Genomic DNA, 17,115 nt, shown 5'->3' with positions numbered 1-17,115 from the left:
ACCCGCAGCTTGTACGATGACAAATGGTCTGCATTTGAGAAGTTTTGCGCTGATCGCTCTAAGAATCCAGTTAAAGCTTCTCCTCAATTTATTGCAGAATTCCTCCTCTACCTACGCAACACTCGTAATCTGAAGGGTGGTACTATTTCTACTTATTTGGCAGGCCTTAATTCAGTGCTGGCCGTCAAGTCTGATAGGAAGGTCTCCAAGATCCCGGCATTACTGGACATGCTGAAAGCGTTTAAGTTGGAGGATCAGAAGTCGAAGTTCCGCCCTCCAGCTTGGGATCTTAACGTGGTTTTACAACACCTTCGTGGACGTCCTTATGAGCCTTTGTCTGTGGCCTCCATCGAGGACTTGTCCAGGAAAACAGCTTTTCTTTTGGCGCTTGCTACTGTGGCCAGAGCTAGTGAGCTTCACGCCATAGATTTCACCAGGATTAGGTTTGAACAGACTCGTCACGGTTCCGTCCATTTGGGTCTTCTCTGGGACTTCATTGCCAAGAACCAGTTGCCTGGTCAACCGGATCATATGTTTGTCATCCCTCCTTTGTCTTCTATAGTGGGCAGTGACGACTCCGATGAACTTGTGTTGTGTCCCGTCAGGGCCCTTAAAGAGTACATCAAGCAGTCAGCAGTCAGGAGACGTACCAGGAAACGCCTTTTTATTCCGTTTTCTTCTGTGTCGAAGGGTGAGGTCAACAGATATATCATCGCTTTGTGGCTTCTCTCGACTATCCTCGCAGCTTACGACTCTGCTGGTTTGCCTCACCCAACCGCCAACAACCCGCACGAGATCCGGGCCTTAGCGTCCACCATGGCTCTGCACAGAAACTGCTCGGTCCCCACTATTATGGAAGGTTGCTTTTGGAGGTCTAACGCAGTCTTCGCCAGCCATTATCTCTGGGATCAGACCTTTGGCCCGCTCGTGGTAGCTCAGCAACTGACGCGGCTCTCTTCTCACTAGGTGCTTATTCTTTTTGTCTAATCATCTTAGTGATAGTTTTAAGGTTAACCCACGTTCTCTCGTGTTGTGTTTTCCTTATCAGGGATTCTACCGGTGGTTTACTGTGCTTGTTTCAACGATTCCAGTTCAACAACAAGACAGTTTCCACGTCCCTTGTTGTGCTGTTTTGGTCTGATAGTTTTGGCTGGTCCTCGCCGGTGTCCGACCCTCTTGCCTTTCATGCACATTACCATGAGGTAAGGTAAGTTAAAAAATTATTAAAATCTCAATATTTTAGATATCTAAATACTTACCTTACCTCATGGCGTCTTACGCCCTCCCTACGATGGATCATCTCCTCCCCGCTTTGGACTCCGCTCGGACTTCAGGATTCGGATAAAGTGACGTGTTCTCGTTGTCACATGACGGGATTGGGGGTGGCTTCCGCTCGCCGGATGAGATGGACACGTCACCAGTTTCATGACAGCATTCAGCAAGGATACTTATCGATCATGTTTCCAATCTTTGTATCGGATGACGGAGGAGCAAAGGTAATATGCACATTACCATGAGGTAAGGTAAATATTTAAATATCTAAAATATTTAGATTTTAATAATTTCACAATGTTATTGGAAAAAAACAATTCTCGGACACGCCTCGGCAACGGGTCCACATCAAAGTTGTCAAAGAGTCACGTAACGATGTTTCGAAACAATTATTAAACAAATTGAATATACTGATGAATAAAATCAACAACAGTACTCACGAAAAGTTGTCAAACGTACATTATAACTTACTATTTCCATCTGTTTTGAGCGATCGTTTAATGTAATTCAAGTGACATCTCGGCTTTCGTCGCCTCGAACTTCGCGCTCGGACACGATGTTTAATGCTAAAATATATGCATGAAGCATTTTTGTCACAGGTCATAACCTAGCATGATACGTCCACTAAGTTCAATAATATACGTATAGGTGGTGATCTTTTGCGTAACAAGCTCAGAATAGCATGATTTTACCCAAAACTTTCATCTGAATATGAAGGTTTTCGTTTACGAGGACGGTATCCATTGCTTTTGTACGATTGGCGGCCTCAGGTCATGTGCACAATTTTGACCAATCACGACCCTCAGCAGACTAGGGCAGAAAAGCGTCATTAGAAACCAATTTTTTCCAATAAAATCGCTTCTTACAACTCTGAAAATACTCTTGGCAAGGGTACAGTGATATTGTTGATGTTCAGAGCTTTCGAACGATATCCGCCATCAAACAAATTGCCTCACGTGTTATTCATACGAAGCTTCCAAAATGGAGGTATTTCCCGCTGTTATATCACGTTAGCAAGCGGAAAGCTACTGATATCGGGAAATAGACGACCATACATAGTATTTGATAAATAGTTTTTTAATAATTTTCCAGTTACGTAAAAATGAAAAGAAAAAGGTAAGAGGATATTATGACATGTTACAAATACAAAAAAAATCACCGCATTTTTTTTTATCCCTTCGTGCTTTATCTGGACATTATAAATGTGTAAGCTTGCATTTTGATTAAATATTAACTTATTTACATTGTAGTTGTATTATTTGAATATCAGGATAAATAATAAATTTCATATTCAAAAACAGAAGGATTAGACCTTTCAAATGGTATATGATATGTAGTAGCAATAATGCTTTACCAGCTGATATTTTCCTTGATAAACATAGGCTTCATCTATGACCTCAGAGTCCCTCAGTGTCATGGCAGTGAATGCCTATGGTTGACTGTGTTGAAAGAGTTAATAAACACCCTAAATATAAACAATATATAATCTTTTCAGACTCTTTTTCTTGCCTTCAGGCTATCAAAAATCTTTCTTGCAAACATCCACTTTTAATTGAAATTATTGAATTTTATAATAATCTTGCTGCTGGCCAGTATGACATCGTCCTCTGTTGGTTACCCAGCCACGTTGGCATTTCTGGTAACACAATGGCTCATCTTGCAGCCAAGGCAGCACTCAACAAATCTGTGACACCACTTCTCATTCCATACTCAGATTACAAAGCTGGCATTAGAACTTACATCCATGATCTGATGCAAAAGAAGTGGGACACCCAAGTAGGTATCAATAAATTACATGCAATAAAACCCTATATTGGTTATACCTACTTGGGTTGTCAGTCCAGGTTTGAAGAGGTCATCATGCGCCGATGTCGTGTTGGCCACACAAGATATTCTCATGAATACCTATTTAAAAGGTGAGGATCCTCCGTTTTGCATCCCTTGTGATGAAAGAATCATGGTCAAACATGTCTTGCTTGACTGTTGAATATTCCAGCACAAGGGATAACTATTTCAAATCACAAACTACGAAGGATCTTTTTAATAATATAAGGTCTCATTTAATTATTGCATTTGTAGAGGAATTAGATTTGTTAACTGATTTGTAAATAGAAGTTTAAATTAATAACTCAGATTGTTAGTGGCTGTACCCTCAAGGGGGGTTAAAGTATTGTAAAATTATTGTCCTCCTGAGAGGGTACGTAAGTCCCAAAACACTCAAAGTAAATTTCAAACTTACCAGGATTTTAAGCGTAGAATTTTTGTGATTTTAATTATGGCTAAATTTAACTACAATCGCCAGCTGCGGAAGGGAAGATGTAAATCCAGCTTGGGTCCATGTAGGTGGCAAAGGTACTGTAAGTCCCCATGGTCCTTCGTATGGTGATCAACCTTCAGTTGCTGGTGATCTATAGCCCGTTCTTATATTGTACTGTTGTCTCTCGTGATATATTTTTATGATAGCGTACTAGTTTTAAATTAAGAGCTGTGATATTCTAGTAGTTTACTGTCCTTCGATGACAGGTTTTTACGTTGTATATTTATTGATTTGAATATTGATATCAACTGTTCTCATCACGATATGGCTGCAATATTGCCGATGTGACGTTACATTTTAACTCACTCACTCACTCTTGTATTCTTATCAGAAAGATGATTTAATATAAACTTTTTTATTGAAAATACTTGGGTTTTTATGACTATTTTCATGAAAAAGTTGTCTTAGGCATAGGTTTAACGGGTTAAGATTCTTCAACTTTTTTGGAGGTTGTGTCCCATCTGGGATTCAAACCCACACTGTCAGTTTGAGGCACCTAATCAACAGCACACAAACTTGGCACTCTAACCCGCTCAGCCACTGCTGTTTCCATTTAATGAGAATATTCATATGTTACATTTTACCACTTTTTCAAAGGCATTGTGTATTTACTCTGTGGTTTTGTTTTTCATTTGTATTCCAAGCTCTTAGCATTGCAATGAGACAAAATGGAAAACCAGGCACGTTTTTGCTCTGGCATTGTTTCAGCCATGTTTTCACGTACTTGTGGAGTGTCTGTGTAGAGATACAGACCTTCATAACTTAAGGGTTAGGTTCATGGTGTATTTACTCTCTTCCAGGATGATGAGGAGTTCCTCAGTCAGTTGAACAGTGGGAGAAGAAGCAACATGGGAAGCGACTCTGATGAACGTAGTAACTGGGTAAGATTTGAGTAGCATCAGGAGTCAGTGACGATAGAAGACAGTAGATAATTGTAAGCTGGGTAGATCATTGGTCAAGTAGAAGCCAGTAGATAATTGGTCGAGTAGCAATTGGTCAAGAGTCCAGAAGAAGGTCGAAGTAGAAGCCAGTAGATAATTGGTCAAGTAGAAGCCAGTAGATAATTGCTCAAGTAGAAGCCAGTAGATAATTGGTCAAGAAGAAGCCAGTAGATAATTGGCAGTGATTGGTGAGTTGAGTTTTACGCCGCACTCAGCAATTTTCCAGCTATATGGCGGCGGTCTGTAAATAATCGAGTCTGGACCAGACAATCCAGTGATCAACAGCATGAGCATCGATCAGCGCAATTCGGAACTGATGACATGCCAAGTCAGCGAGCCTGACCACCCGATCAGCATAGTTGCATAGTCGCCTTTTGTGGCAAGCATGGGTTGCTGAAGACCTATTCTACCCGGATCTTCACGGGTAGGCAGTGATTGGTAATGGTATTGGTTAAGTAGAAGCCAGTAGATAATTGGTCAAGTAGAAGTCAGTAGATAATTGGTCCTGATTGATAATGGTATTGGACAACTAAAAGCAAGGAACAAGTCCATTGATGCATAATTAATCACGGTCCTTATAGAGCACTCTGTACTTTCACAGAGTTATGTACGTTGTGTTAACAGACACATTGTCACAGACTGTAAACATCTTCTTTCTGCAGGGAAGATCTCTCCAGGGCAACAAACCAAGGTAGGTGATATCTGTACTGGAATAAACGCCATGTTGAACTCCTGAAAATGAAAATGCACAAAGTCCAGTCTTTGATTGGCTAATTAATTCGCAAATGTTTAAGCATTTAGTTTGTACGTCAACAGCCCCTGGTTAGATAAACTAATCACATTTCACACAAATGATTGCTCATAAAATGAGCTGTATAGATGGGTTTGGGAGGGCCTGACCAGACTGACCACTAGTTTTATTGGTGACAATGAGAGAGCATGTCTTGGTCTTTGAGACAGACTGACATTAGCCCTGGCTCTGTTATTCTGCTGAAGTAAAGTATAGTTTTCTTTGCTCTTTTTTTTATAACTTTGTTTGTTGTCATTTTTATCGTTCAGTGCATTATATACATGATATCCTGGTGAATCTGGAAGATGTTTCCTTTGGTAGAACTGGTCGTGGACGAGCGGAGTTGCTGGATGAACTGACAGACACGGAGTCGGCGGGTCGCAGACCAGGTCATGGTCAGTTGTGTTCACATGTAACTCATCTCTCCAGAGGTGTTCATATAGTCATCAGACTTATACTGCCATGGTTCATGGTGCATCAATATGGTGGGCACATTTTTGTGGGCCACAGCATTCATTTTAAGATTTGTCTTCATGCCCTGAAAAGTCGACTGTTATCCACCAGCTGTGTTGGTACTGTTGCTATCACTTTCAGACCCTTGTAGTGTTGCTCTACACTTGGCTGGGCCTATACTTGGAAGCGGCTCTGTAGTTGAAGTAATGCTTTGAAGGTGCTGATCGCAGTTGCTCACATTACTTGGAAGTTTCACATATTTTACATTTGTGGTGAATACTTAAACTGCAGTCGACCTATTTTTAGTTCACTTGTCTGCAAGAAACCACTTGACCAATCCCATAGAAACTTCACATACTTGTTCACAATAATCATGACATTCCATTTTGACATTTGAGTTTCTTGTCAACAGAAGCCGTACTGAAAAAGCTATTTATGACCTGTTTCAGCCATTTATGTTCAAATTGTTTTGAAGAAATGCATATGTTTTGCAGATAAGAGGAACGATGGCTTACTTGGGAATAGTCCTTTTGAAAGTACAAGGGGAGGTATGGCCCCTGGCAGTTACCCTTATCAAGGTCAAGGTGGCAGAGGTCAACATGGCAGAGGAGGTTACCATGGTAACCCAGGTCACATGCCATTACATGACTACACAGGTGGACATGGCTTCATCCCGCCACTGATGGGACCAGGCTATGGAAATATCAATAACAACTTCGCACCCCCAGGACGAGGTCGGGGATTTATGAACAGTTTCCCTGGTTACAGTGGAAGAGGTAGATACGGTGATGGTGGAAATATGTATAATGGGTCTGGCATGGGACGAGGGTATGGTAGATTTCCGTACCAGGAACACATCCAGGGTGGCGGCCATTTCCAGGATCCAGCTAGAATGTTCCCTGCAGGCAGAGGAATGCCGTATGGGCCCCTTGCACACACCTTCCCACTGCAGGAAATGAATCCCAACTACTATGGACCTGGTCGTGGGAATTCCTTCCCTGGCCCTAGTAGGCCTGGCTACTTCACAGACACGGAGAGAACTGTGAAAGGTTGGTAGTTAGCTGAAAGTGAAAGACTTTTCATTGTTATAGTTCTTTCTGTTTAAGAGGCGGTAGGGTGGCCTCGTGGTTAAAGCGTTCACTCATCACGCCGAAGACCAAGGTCCAATTCCCCACATGGGTACAATGTGTGAAGCCCATTTCTGGTGTCCGCCGCAGTGATATTGATGGAATATTGCTAAAAGCGGCATAAAACTAAAACTCACTCACTCACTCTTACTGTTTAATACCCCATCAACTGAATTCTTGTCACCAGATGTAAATCTGGTCAGTTTTCAATGTATTTATTAAAAGGCAAGTGACTTGATGTCTGTGATCACTTGTCAGCGGTAGTATTGACGGTAGTATGGGCTGTATCTGGAGTTTGGCCAAACAGGACCTTGTCAACAAGTGCTGTGTCATTTCTCTTCTCAGCCATATACTACTTGAAGTAAACCTGCATGGAGTCATTCACGTATGGCTGATTTACAAGACTGACTTTCTCCGACCTGAGAGACATTTACAGCCAAATAGCTGCAATGTGTCCAACTCTGAGGTGTTCGATAGAAACTCCTAGCCTGTGTATTCATTGTTTAGTCATCAGTTTGTGTGGAACCTTGGCTAACTCCAAGTGTTGATATAGCTCCCTTATCTTTGACTGTGTAGTGGATGTTGGTCACATTACTCTACTCTGTTTATGAAGTAATTTGTTTGTGGCTACCGTGAAGATCCAGGTTAGAATTGGTCTTCCCATGATTGTCGTGAGAGGCAACTAACGGGTTTGGGTACCCAGACTCGTTGACTTGGATCACTGGATTGTCTGGTCCAGACTCAATAGCTGGAATATTGCTGAGTGCGGCGTAAAACTAAACTCACTCACTCCCCTGTTTACAAAGAATTTCTCTTCTGTGGGCAGTAATGGCAGTTTGGTCATTGTGGATCTTTGAAATATCAGGGCAGTATATGTGCATTTGTTACATTTTGAGGAAAATATTCACTTCTTCAGAAGTTAGGTTTTGAGATGATTTTTAGTCATTGATCATTGACTGAAGTACTGTCGGAAATAGAAAACAAGGCTGTTTAGGCTGTTACTCTGTGTCCCTAAAATTTACACAATTGCAAATAGCATATGTCGAAATAGCTCATATCGGCCTAACTGGGTGTTCAGTGGGATGTGGATTAGGATATCCAGAAAAGCATGTTTACTTGTAAAATCTGCCAAAACTTTAGAAAAAAGATCAGAGTATAGATGGCAATTAGGTAGCTCAGCCAGGTATGACGACAGACCGTCGACTCACCTGGCATGAAATGCATGTGCTGCCCACAAAAGATATTTTATGCATTTTAATGTGTGCTGAATGTGTCTCATCTATTGATTAACATCTTACGTGTCTTTCTTTCATAAAGTTTATGTTGAGATATGTAAAAAAAAGTATGAAGCCCATAGAAAAGACTAAATCAGCAATTGTGTTAAACTAGGTGTGAAACGGTATACTGCGGTATTAGTAGAACCACAGTATTTTGCCTTTGGTTCGGTATACCGTAATGCAATCCAAAAATTCGGTGTTTTCGTTTTTTGTACCATCATTTATTAACATTTTAAAACCTTTTCTAAAATGTCTAGAAATCGAATCATTTTGTCAAATTCTTTGCTAGAAGGCCACTATTTTCCTGGAAGTAAGTTCTCATATACCGAACTGAAACAGACCGAACCGAAGGCCTTGTACCGCAATACGTATCGTACCGTGGTAAGAGCATACCGTTTCACCCCTATGTTAAACGTCTCAAAATATATATATAGGAGGCAAGACCACCTGAAGATCGACAAGACTGGATACTATTTGTAAATTGTTATGACCTGCCGTTTGCTTCCCCAGTTTAATTCCCCTCAAGGATTATCTTATCTCTGCTGATGTCTATCCCCCAGCCCGACCCCAACCACCATCTGCGACACCCGTCTTGGTTTTGCTTTTGAGACGACCCCTCATACCTGTTTCTTTTCATAGCGATAGTTAGACTCCATATGGTAGCTACATTCTTAATTGTTTCAGTATTAAAATTATTATTTTTTACGTCCGTTAGCGTTTATAATGAAGCTAAGTTTAATTTCAAAATGGGCATTTAAAAAGTGCCCTTTATAATACAATATTATCGCACACTAATTTGCATAAAGCCATGATCTGTTCCAAATAAGTCGCTTTGGACTTAGAAAAAACCCTGCATTGCTCATTTCTGCACTAATCTCTCTTCAGTAAAGTCCTTTTTCTACATTTCCTATCTCCCTACCACTGAAACTATAGTTAGGCCGAACTTAGTTTAATAGATATTTCACGCTTTCACATATTAATTACATAAATTGTAGATATAAATAATAATAAAAACCCAGTTGTTTTCTATATCCGACAGTACTTTAATTCCCAACATATCTGTAGCTTCGAGCTAGAGATCTTGTGTGGCCTGAAGTGACATCCTTCATCGTTTGCTTACAGAGAAGCCTGCAACCAAGGCTGACAGTCGACCGTGCCTGTTCTGCAAGAAGATCGGTAAGCAGTGGAAGTTGGGTGGTCTATAACAGACCTGTCGGTGTGTATGGTGTCTCAGTTGATCCTACATATCTGGAATACTCTCACTCTGAATACAGCTGATAAAAGTATCTAATTTAAGGAAATGTCACGATCTTAAGTTTTTAATATTGCTAATACTTTGGAATGTAAATACAGAACACCTGTACATAGGCATACAATACTATGTTTAGGAAATTTCCAAGTTGGTATCAATTACCATGCTTGTCACCATCTTTGAACTAAGTGTATAACGGAGTCGAACCTGTCGGAGGTAAATGACATCGAGTGTTGTTTAACCATTAAGTGTTCTTTGATGCTGAACCAAAAGACGTAAAGATATGGTACTTGTTGGTCCCTGTGTGGCGCTCGGCATTGATGGGTACAACAAGGACTGGTCGGCTCAGGTATTCATGTTTAACTGTGGCATGGTATCTCAGTGAGCTAGCACTATACATCCAGCTGAAGTCTTGGCTAGTACAAGAAGCCACACGTACACACGCATGTTGTCATATGTCGTAAGTACGACATTAAACCCCATTTCACCCCACCACCTCTCCTCACCTCTTTGATTCTGTGGTGTTATGTGAGCCTATAAACCATTTTAACAACTGGACACTGATGTCTTGTGGACACTCCTGTACATGAAAAATTGATGGTTGACCTGTCAGAATAGAACCTTCTTTCCCACCACAATCAGATTAAGGCGAATGATGCTGATCTGTCTAAATGTATGTGTTTATTGTACAGGCACGTTACAATGTATGAGATGCAAGATGCCGTACTGTTCCCGCAAATGTCAGCAGAGAGACTGGGAGAAGGGCCACAAGAGTCTGTGTGTCGAGATAAGGTGAGCTACACCACTTCAGGCTGAATATTGTTTGGGACTGACCTGTTCACATTCTTGAGGGATAGTTTTGTGTCTGTGCTTTTTGTTCGAGCTGTATTGTTTTTGTTGTAAAATCTGAGAGTAAATTATTTTTCCAGCCTTTTTGAAAAGCAATTATAGTACAGACCTGTGGGGACTCAGGAATACAGGTGTACACCCGCCACCTCCATCACACTTCCGCGGGTTCGATCCCCGGCCGCGTCATACCAAAAGACATTAAAATATGGTACTTGTTGGTCCCTGCCTGACGCTCGGCATTAATGGGTACAACAAGGATTGGTCGGCTCGGAGTCATTATAATGTGTCTGAATGGGGTATTCATGCTTCACTGCGGCATGGTATCTCAGTGGGCTAGCACTATAAATACAGCTCAAGTCTGGGCAAGTACAAGCAGCCACACATACACACGCATTCATGTCGTCATATGAGCGAAATATTCTTAAGTGCGACGTTAAATACCATTTGACCTGACCTCACCCAACCCATGACACACTTGTAAGTGATGCACAAGGACTACATAGGATACTACTCCACAGGCTCTACTCCACAGGCTCTACTCCACAGGCTCTACTCCACAGGCTCTACTATATGCTCACTGTGTTTACTCCATGTTAAACAACTGGGAGAGTTCTATTGATATACAACTTCTATATTATTCTCTGCTGCGCGTTTAGCGCTAAGCAGGGCATATAGTATTAGGCTCCGTCAGTCCGTCCGTACTTGTGAATGCAAAAGGTCCCAGTCAGGTTTGGTGACCTTCACATAATTTCAAGGTCACAGCAACACTTCAAAGATTTCAGCATGTTAAGCTTGTCAATGAGATACTTCAAGAACCATTCACTTGATTTTCTTCATTTTTGACACGGGGGGTGTGATGATGCTTTTATGCAGAAGCATGTACAATGTGAATCTTTTTTCTTTCCTTCCCCCACCCCCACCCCCCTTAGAAATTTACGTACGAGGTAAGTTTTTTACCTTCTCACTCTCTCTTTCCCCCCCTTGGCCCTCCCGCTTCCCATAATTTTTAAGCATTTATTATCCCCCTAAATTATTTGTGATAGATTAACCAAACTTGGTACACATGTCAAGCATGATCCCTAGATGTGCCTTTGGAGGGTTAGACCCAGATGGGAATTTTATTTTTTGCCGTTTGCATGGAAGCATGACTTCGGCTGTGACTATGATAATAATAATACTGGAAATTTATATAGCGCTAAATCCAACCACTAAGTGGGTGCTCAAAGCGCTAAATGTCATCTTGTTGCATTTCCATGGCAACAAGTTCGGCTTCAACTGAATTTGGTGGTAGTGCTCCTTTCTGGAGCAAATCTTAAAAACCTTTCAATACTCTCCTTCCACTTTGCTTTGTAAACTCCAAATCATTTGACATTATCATAACTAGCAGACATATTTATAAAGAGTATTTTGCCATTGCGGTGGATATTGATGACTTTGTCTTCTTGTTTAAAATATTTTAATGTACAAATTCCCCTCTCTCTGACTCACTCACACACACACACACCCCAGTATGTGTACAAAATTGCAAAATTGTGTGTAGCTACTAACACTGCTATCAAGCAAGTGACAGAATCTACACAGAAACGTCGCTCACATTAATAATAAAGAAGTTGTATATGCGTAGAACTCTCCCCGTTGTTCACACCGTCTTCTAAATGTCACTCAAAGAAGTTATTTCGTGTTAAATCTACGTTTTACAGTGTTTACTTAATTTTCAGTGGTATGAGAAATTGTTCAGCAGAGGAACTGGACAACCGGTTTGAAGTTAGTGTGAACGAGGACTTTTTTGAGGTGAGACATTTTATCCCCTCATTACTCATTAAGAATCCAGCTCTCTGATTGATCCTTTTTGGTCATGTGAAAACCCCTCTGAACCACCTGTATGGATGTCATGTCACAATTTTGTGAGTTTTGTTCACTCCTGGTCGCCAGCGTGTGAGGTGGTGTCAAGATTGATTTTATTGTATATCACCCAAAATGGTGTAAAGCTCAACATCTTTACTTTACTTGTAAAACCTATACATCCCACAAGTGGCAGCTAGTATTAATACATGGCACTTCCACTAAACAGTTGTACAGTTAACAAACCACTGATTAGACATATTGAGCGATACACTACCTGTATAAGGCCGCCCGGGCATTTCTTACAGGGAATGGTGAGAACACATCAACATTCAACATGGCATGAAACCAGTCTAAGTAAACTTAGGCTCAGTATTATTCGTTACACTGCTATACTGAGTCTAACGAAACCTTGTGGAAGGTCGCGTCAGCTGACCTTTTCAATGGACCAATCAGAACAGAGCTTACCAAAATCGCGAAAGTTGACGTTCGCACAGACCTTTTGAACTTTTACCTCAAAAAAGTTTTGTACCCGAACGATTCCAAATGCTATTTTCCGTACGATCGCTTCCGAGTGATGCACATGGAGCACGCCACAACAGTGAGTAAACAGTCGATGAGAATAGTGTTTTGTCAGTATTGGTTAAATCCGTTCGTCCGTCTCGCGTTTGATTGGATGGTCATAGGTCGCTCAAAGGTTACCTGACGCGACCTTCCACAAGGTTTTGTTAGACTCAGTATAGCAGTGTAACGAGCCTAAGTTTACTCAGACTGGGCAAGGGGTGTGTGTGTGTGTGTGTGTTTTAAAATGGAATCCGTCTGTCCGTGTACATTTGTCTTTTCTGGAGCAGAGCAGAACTCTAAAACTGTTCACTGTTTCTTCACCAAACTTGGCGGGGCGGTGGGGTAGCCTAGTGGTTAAAGCGTTCGCTCGTCACGCCGAAGACCCGGGTTCGAATCCCCACATGGGTACAATGTGTGAAGCCCATTTCTGGTGTCCCCTGCCGTGATGTTGCTGGAATATTGCTAAAAGCGGCATAAAACCAAACTCAGTCAGTCAGTCACTCACCAAACTTGGCACATGCATAGATCTGGTGGTGTTCTGGTGCCTTTGGGTGTTTTGGAATTCTGAATAAAATATTTTTGGCGTTTCCATGGCAACAAGTTTGACATAGACTGAAATTGGTGATAGTGCTTCTTTCTGGAGCAGAACTTTAAAAACCTTTCAATACTCTCCTTCCACTTTTCTATATACACACCTAAATATTTGACATAATCATAACTCGTAGTCATAATCATGAAGAGTATTTTGCCATGGCGGGGGATATTGATGACTTTGTCTTCTTGTAATTTATTAACTGATCATTTAGACAATTACTGACAGTACACCTGAATTGGCTGGGGTTAAAAAAAATGTTGCATGACCACTCATTAATGTTGGAAACGGATTTCTTACTTGTTGATTGATGTCCCCCGCCGCAACACAGAACAGGAGACTATGTATTTAGCAGCAGACGTCTGTACGTCCCGATTGTTGTTAATGTGATATCTCATGAACTGTTGTACCCAATGTCTTCAAATTTGGTGACAGCCTACTTTTGGGGATTACGCAGACACCAAGTGATTTGGGTGACCTTGACCTTATCTTCAAGGTCACCACGACACTTTGATCACTTTTCAAACTTATGTAAATGCAATCTCTCATAAAACATTGCACCCAATGTCTTCAATTATGTCGACATATTCACACATTCCAATAGTATATTTCAGAGAAACTTTATGCAATTTAAACTGAATTACTGTTGAGTAAGATGTTCCCAAGTTGTTGCATTTGATGAAAGTAGTATTGCATTATCTGATGTCATGAAATTGAATGTTTCCTTAACGCAGAATGGCAGCACAACTGGAAGAAAGCCACCACCGAGGGATGTGAGTGATTCCTCCTCTGAAGGATCGAAGAGGGGTGGGCGTGGCAGCCGTGGACATGGGGGTAAGACAAGCACCAAGACCAAGCAAAGTAAGAAAATGACCCCACCTAAACAGTCTCCACCTAAAGACAAGAAGCCAGCTAGTGGCGGCAGTGGTGGACAGACCAAAGCTCACCCGCAAGCAGCGGGTGGCAAACATGGAGCAACTGCAAGTCTGCCCAGCAAGAAGACCATCCCAAGTCCACAGGCAGTGACTCGCGTTTTCTTCAAGAACATTACTAGGACACAACTACCTCTTGGTAGCTCTCTGCAGGTGAGTCTCTCATTTAGCTCCTGTCTTAGCCCTACAAGTGGCCTTAGCTTCTGTTGAATTATAGGAGTTATGATTGTTTTGGTAGAACTGGTTCTTGTGCCTGTGTTCAACTCCACATCATGGTCTTGTGGATACAGCAGAATTGGTTTGGGTTGGTTGCAGGTTGTTCATGGGCATTTGTTGTTGGTTGATGCAGGTTGTTGTGACTCACGTCGAGAACCCCACAGAGATCTGGATTCAGAAGGCCGTCTACGAGGACCTGGAGAAACTTGAGCAGCTGAAGGAAATGATGAACAAGGTACACTGACCAGCAGTGACGGTAATAGTACCGCACTGATACAGTCCGCAGTATTACCCCTATCTGTATGGATAGTATGCACTGTTAACAACAAAGCTATCTTTATGGATAGTATGCACTGTTAACAACAAAGCTATCTTTATGGATAGTATGCACTGTTAACAACAAAGCTATCTTTATGGATAGTATGCACTGTTAACAACAAAGCTATCTTTATGGATAGTATGCACTGTTAACAACAAAGCTATCTTTATGGATAGTATGCACTGTTAACAACAACGCTGGATAGTAAGCACTGTTAACAACAAAGCAATCTGGATAGTAAAATGAGGTGTGGTGGGGTAGCCTAGTGGGTAAAGCGTTCGCTCTTCTCGCTGAAGACCAGGTTCAGTTCCGCACATTGATACAATGTGTGTTTGGCCCATTTCTGGGCCTAGATTTTTGAAGCTCTCTTAACGCTAAGATAGTCGTAAGTGCCATACATTAACATTAACTTACGACTATCTTAGCTCTAAGAGAGCTTCGAAAATCTAGGCCCTGTTCTCCAGTGCTGTGATATTGCTGGAATATTGCTAAAAGTGGCGTAAAACCAAACTTACTCACTGGTAAAATATACTGAATCTAAGTGTTTCTACCTCTTTGAATTGAACATTACTTCCGTAGGCCCAAACTGAATCTATTTCAGTTGTACAAGGAACACTGATTGTACTAATGCCGGGATTTCAGGTCTGTGGCGGCAGCACCAACAAGGTGACAGCACCCATGGTGGGCGACGTACTGGCAGCACAGTTTGAGCAACAGTGGTATCGTGCTGTTGTCAGGTCTCTCAAAGCTCCAGATAATGCCACAGTGTTTTACTTCGACTACGGCAACACGGCCACAGTAACATACTCTAAGCTGGGGAATGTGACAGAAGAAATGTGCAGACTCCCTGCTCAGGTGAGTGTACATAAGGATCACACTGCAAGGAGGTGAACAAGATTAACAACTGCCTCTTCTCCATACAGACACTGACAGCATGAAGTCTTGTATAGTATAACCAGAAATAATTGAGAATTTTAGGAATATGTTTAATTGGATTTCTAGTATAAACCTTGACCAGCTATCAAGTGCTTGGTTTCATTCAAGAGAGACAACTCCGTTAATCCTTTTTCATTAGTTTGTGAAGAGTTATCCCCCTTGTTTACTTGCTAGCAGACGACATTTTCAGTGATCCTCAGTATGGATGATTTAGAGAAGAGGAAGTTGATTTTAGAGTATTATAACAAGGACATCAGATCAGCTAAAGTGATTTCAAGTAGAACAGGCATCCCTTTGTCCACTGTTTATCGTGTATTTGAAAAATATTGCAAATGGATATGGCATGGAGCACCAGGGAGGCACAGGTAGGCCTAGAAAATTGACTGTCGGTGACAGGAGGCAGCTTGGTATTCTTGTTTCTAAAAACAAACGAAGGAGTTTAGAAAACTTAAGGCTGGATATGATTGATAGAGGAACTGTGGCTGTCTGTAAGGAGACAATTAGAACTGAGCTGCATGCAATGGGTTGGCAGAAAAGTCGAGGAATTCCATCACCGATCATGAAACCTGAACAAAAGGAGCGAAGGTTGAACTGGTGCTTACAGCATAGAAATTTTAACTGGGACAATGTGATTTTCTCAGATGAAAGTTCTGTGTGGCTGTTTCCTAATACGCTGAAATTCCCTTGGGCATGGCAGGACCCTATGACCTCTGATTCAATCTGGTATCACTTCGTCCTTCCTTCCCTCATTAAGCTGAAACACCATGATATAACAGGAATAGTGGTCTCAGAGCCAGCTCACTCAGACACCCAAGCGATCAGTTGCTCACATTTCATATTCTGTTAACTCTGTAGATCCAGGTGAGAACTGGTCTTCACCAATACAAACTTATCGTGAAAGTCATGTAGCTGGATCAAGTTTTCAGGCTCACTGACGTTATTGATACATGCCATCATATCTCAGTTGCTGTGATCAATCCTCATGATGTCAATCACTGTAGTGAGTGCTCCAGGCTCGATTATTTACAGACCATTGTTGAGTGAGGCGTTTAAACAAGAAACAAACATTTTGTTTCTGCAGGCTGTCCACTGTTGCCTTGGTGGCGTGCGTCCCGTGAAGGAAGGATGGAGCCAGGAGCTAGTGGCCATGCTTCGCTCGGAGCTGCAGCACGGAGTGTGTGTGTTCCAGGCCGATGAAGAGAAGGATGGCAGATACACAGGGCAGATGTTCCTTCCTGACGGAGGTATGATCCTGTAAATAACACGTAGTATGGTTAGTAGGCCTGTTAGTAACTGTTGTTTCTTCTGTTGACACGCTTGCTGCACCGTTATCACCCTGTAGTGTTTGTGTGGACTACAGCGGGACCTGTTAGGTGCTACAGGAAGTCCCACACACTCGCAGTACGGAGTCATCTGTACAGGGTGTGCTGGGAGAC

The 17,115-nt window shown here is 41.8% G+C and overlaps 1 protein-coding gene across 1 annotated transcript in view; it reads left to right on the top strand.

Annotated features, from left to right (window-relative positions):
- LOC124264241 overlaps positions 1-17,115 on the top strand; it is a 63,092-nt gene that overhangs the window by 26,153 nt on the left and 19,824 nt on the right. The window contains 11 exon segments of the mRNA XM_046698976.1: positions 4,388-4,470; positions 5,193-5,221; positions 5,642-5,715; positions 6,268-6,822; positions 9,300-9,353; positions 10,122-10,221; positions 11,997-12,069; positions 14,011-14,361; positions 14,558-14,659; positions 15,386-15,598; positions 16,761-16,923. Of these exon segments, the coding sequence (XP_046554932.1) occupies positions 4,388-4,470; positions 5,193-5,221; positions 5,642-5,715; positions 6,268-6,822; positions 9,300-9,353; positions 10,122-10,221; positions 11,997-12,069; positions 14,011-14,361; positions 14,558-14,659; positions 15,386-15,598; positions 16,761-16,923 (1,797 nt within the window).

The sequence above is a fragment of the Haliotis rubra genome, unplaced genomic scaffold (genome assembly GCF_003918875.1).
Source record: "Haliotis rubra isolate DU_JTF1 unplaced genomic scaffold, ASM391887v1 Scf916, whole genome shotgun sequence".
Classification (NCBI taxonomy): Eukaryota; Metazoa; Mollusca; class Gastropoda; order Lepetellida; family Haliotidae; genus Haliotis; species Haliotis rubra.
This window is presented reverse-complemented; position numbering and strand designations above follow the sequence as displayed.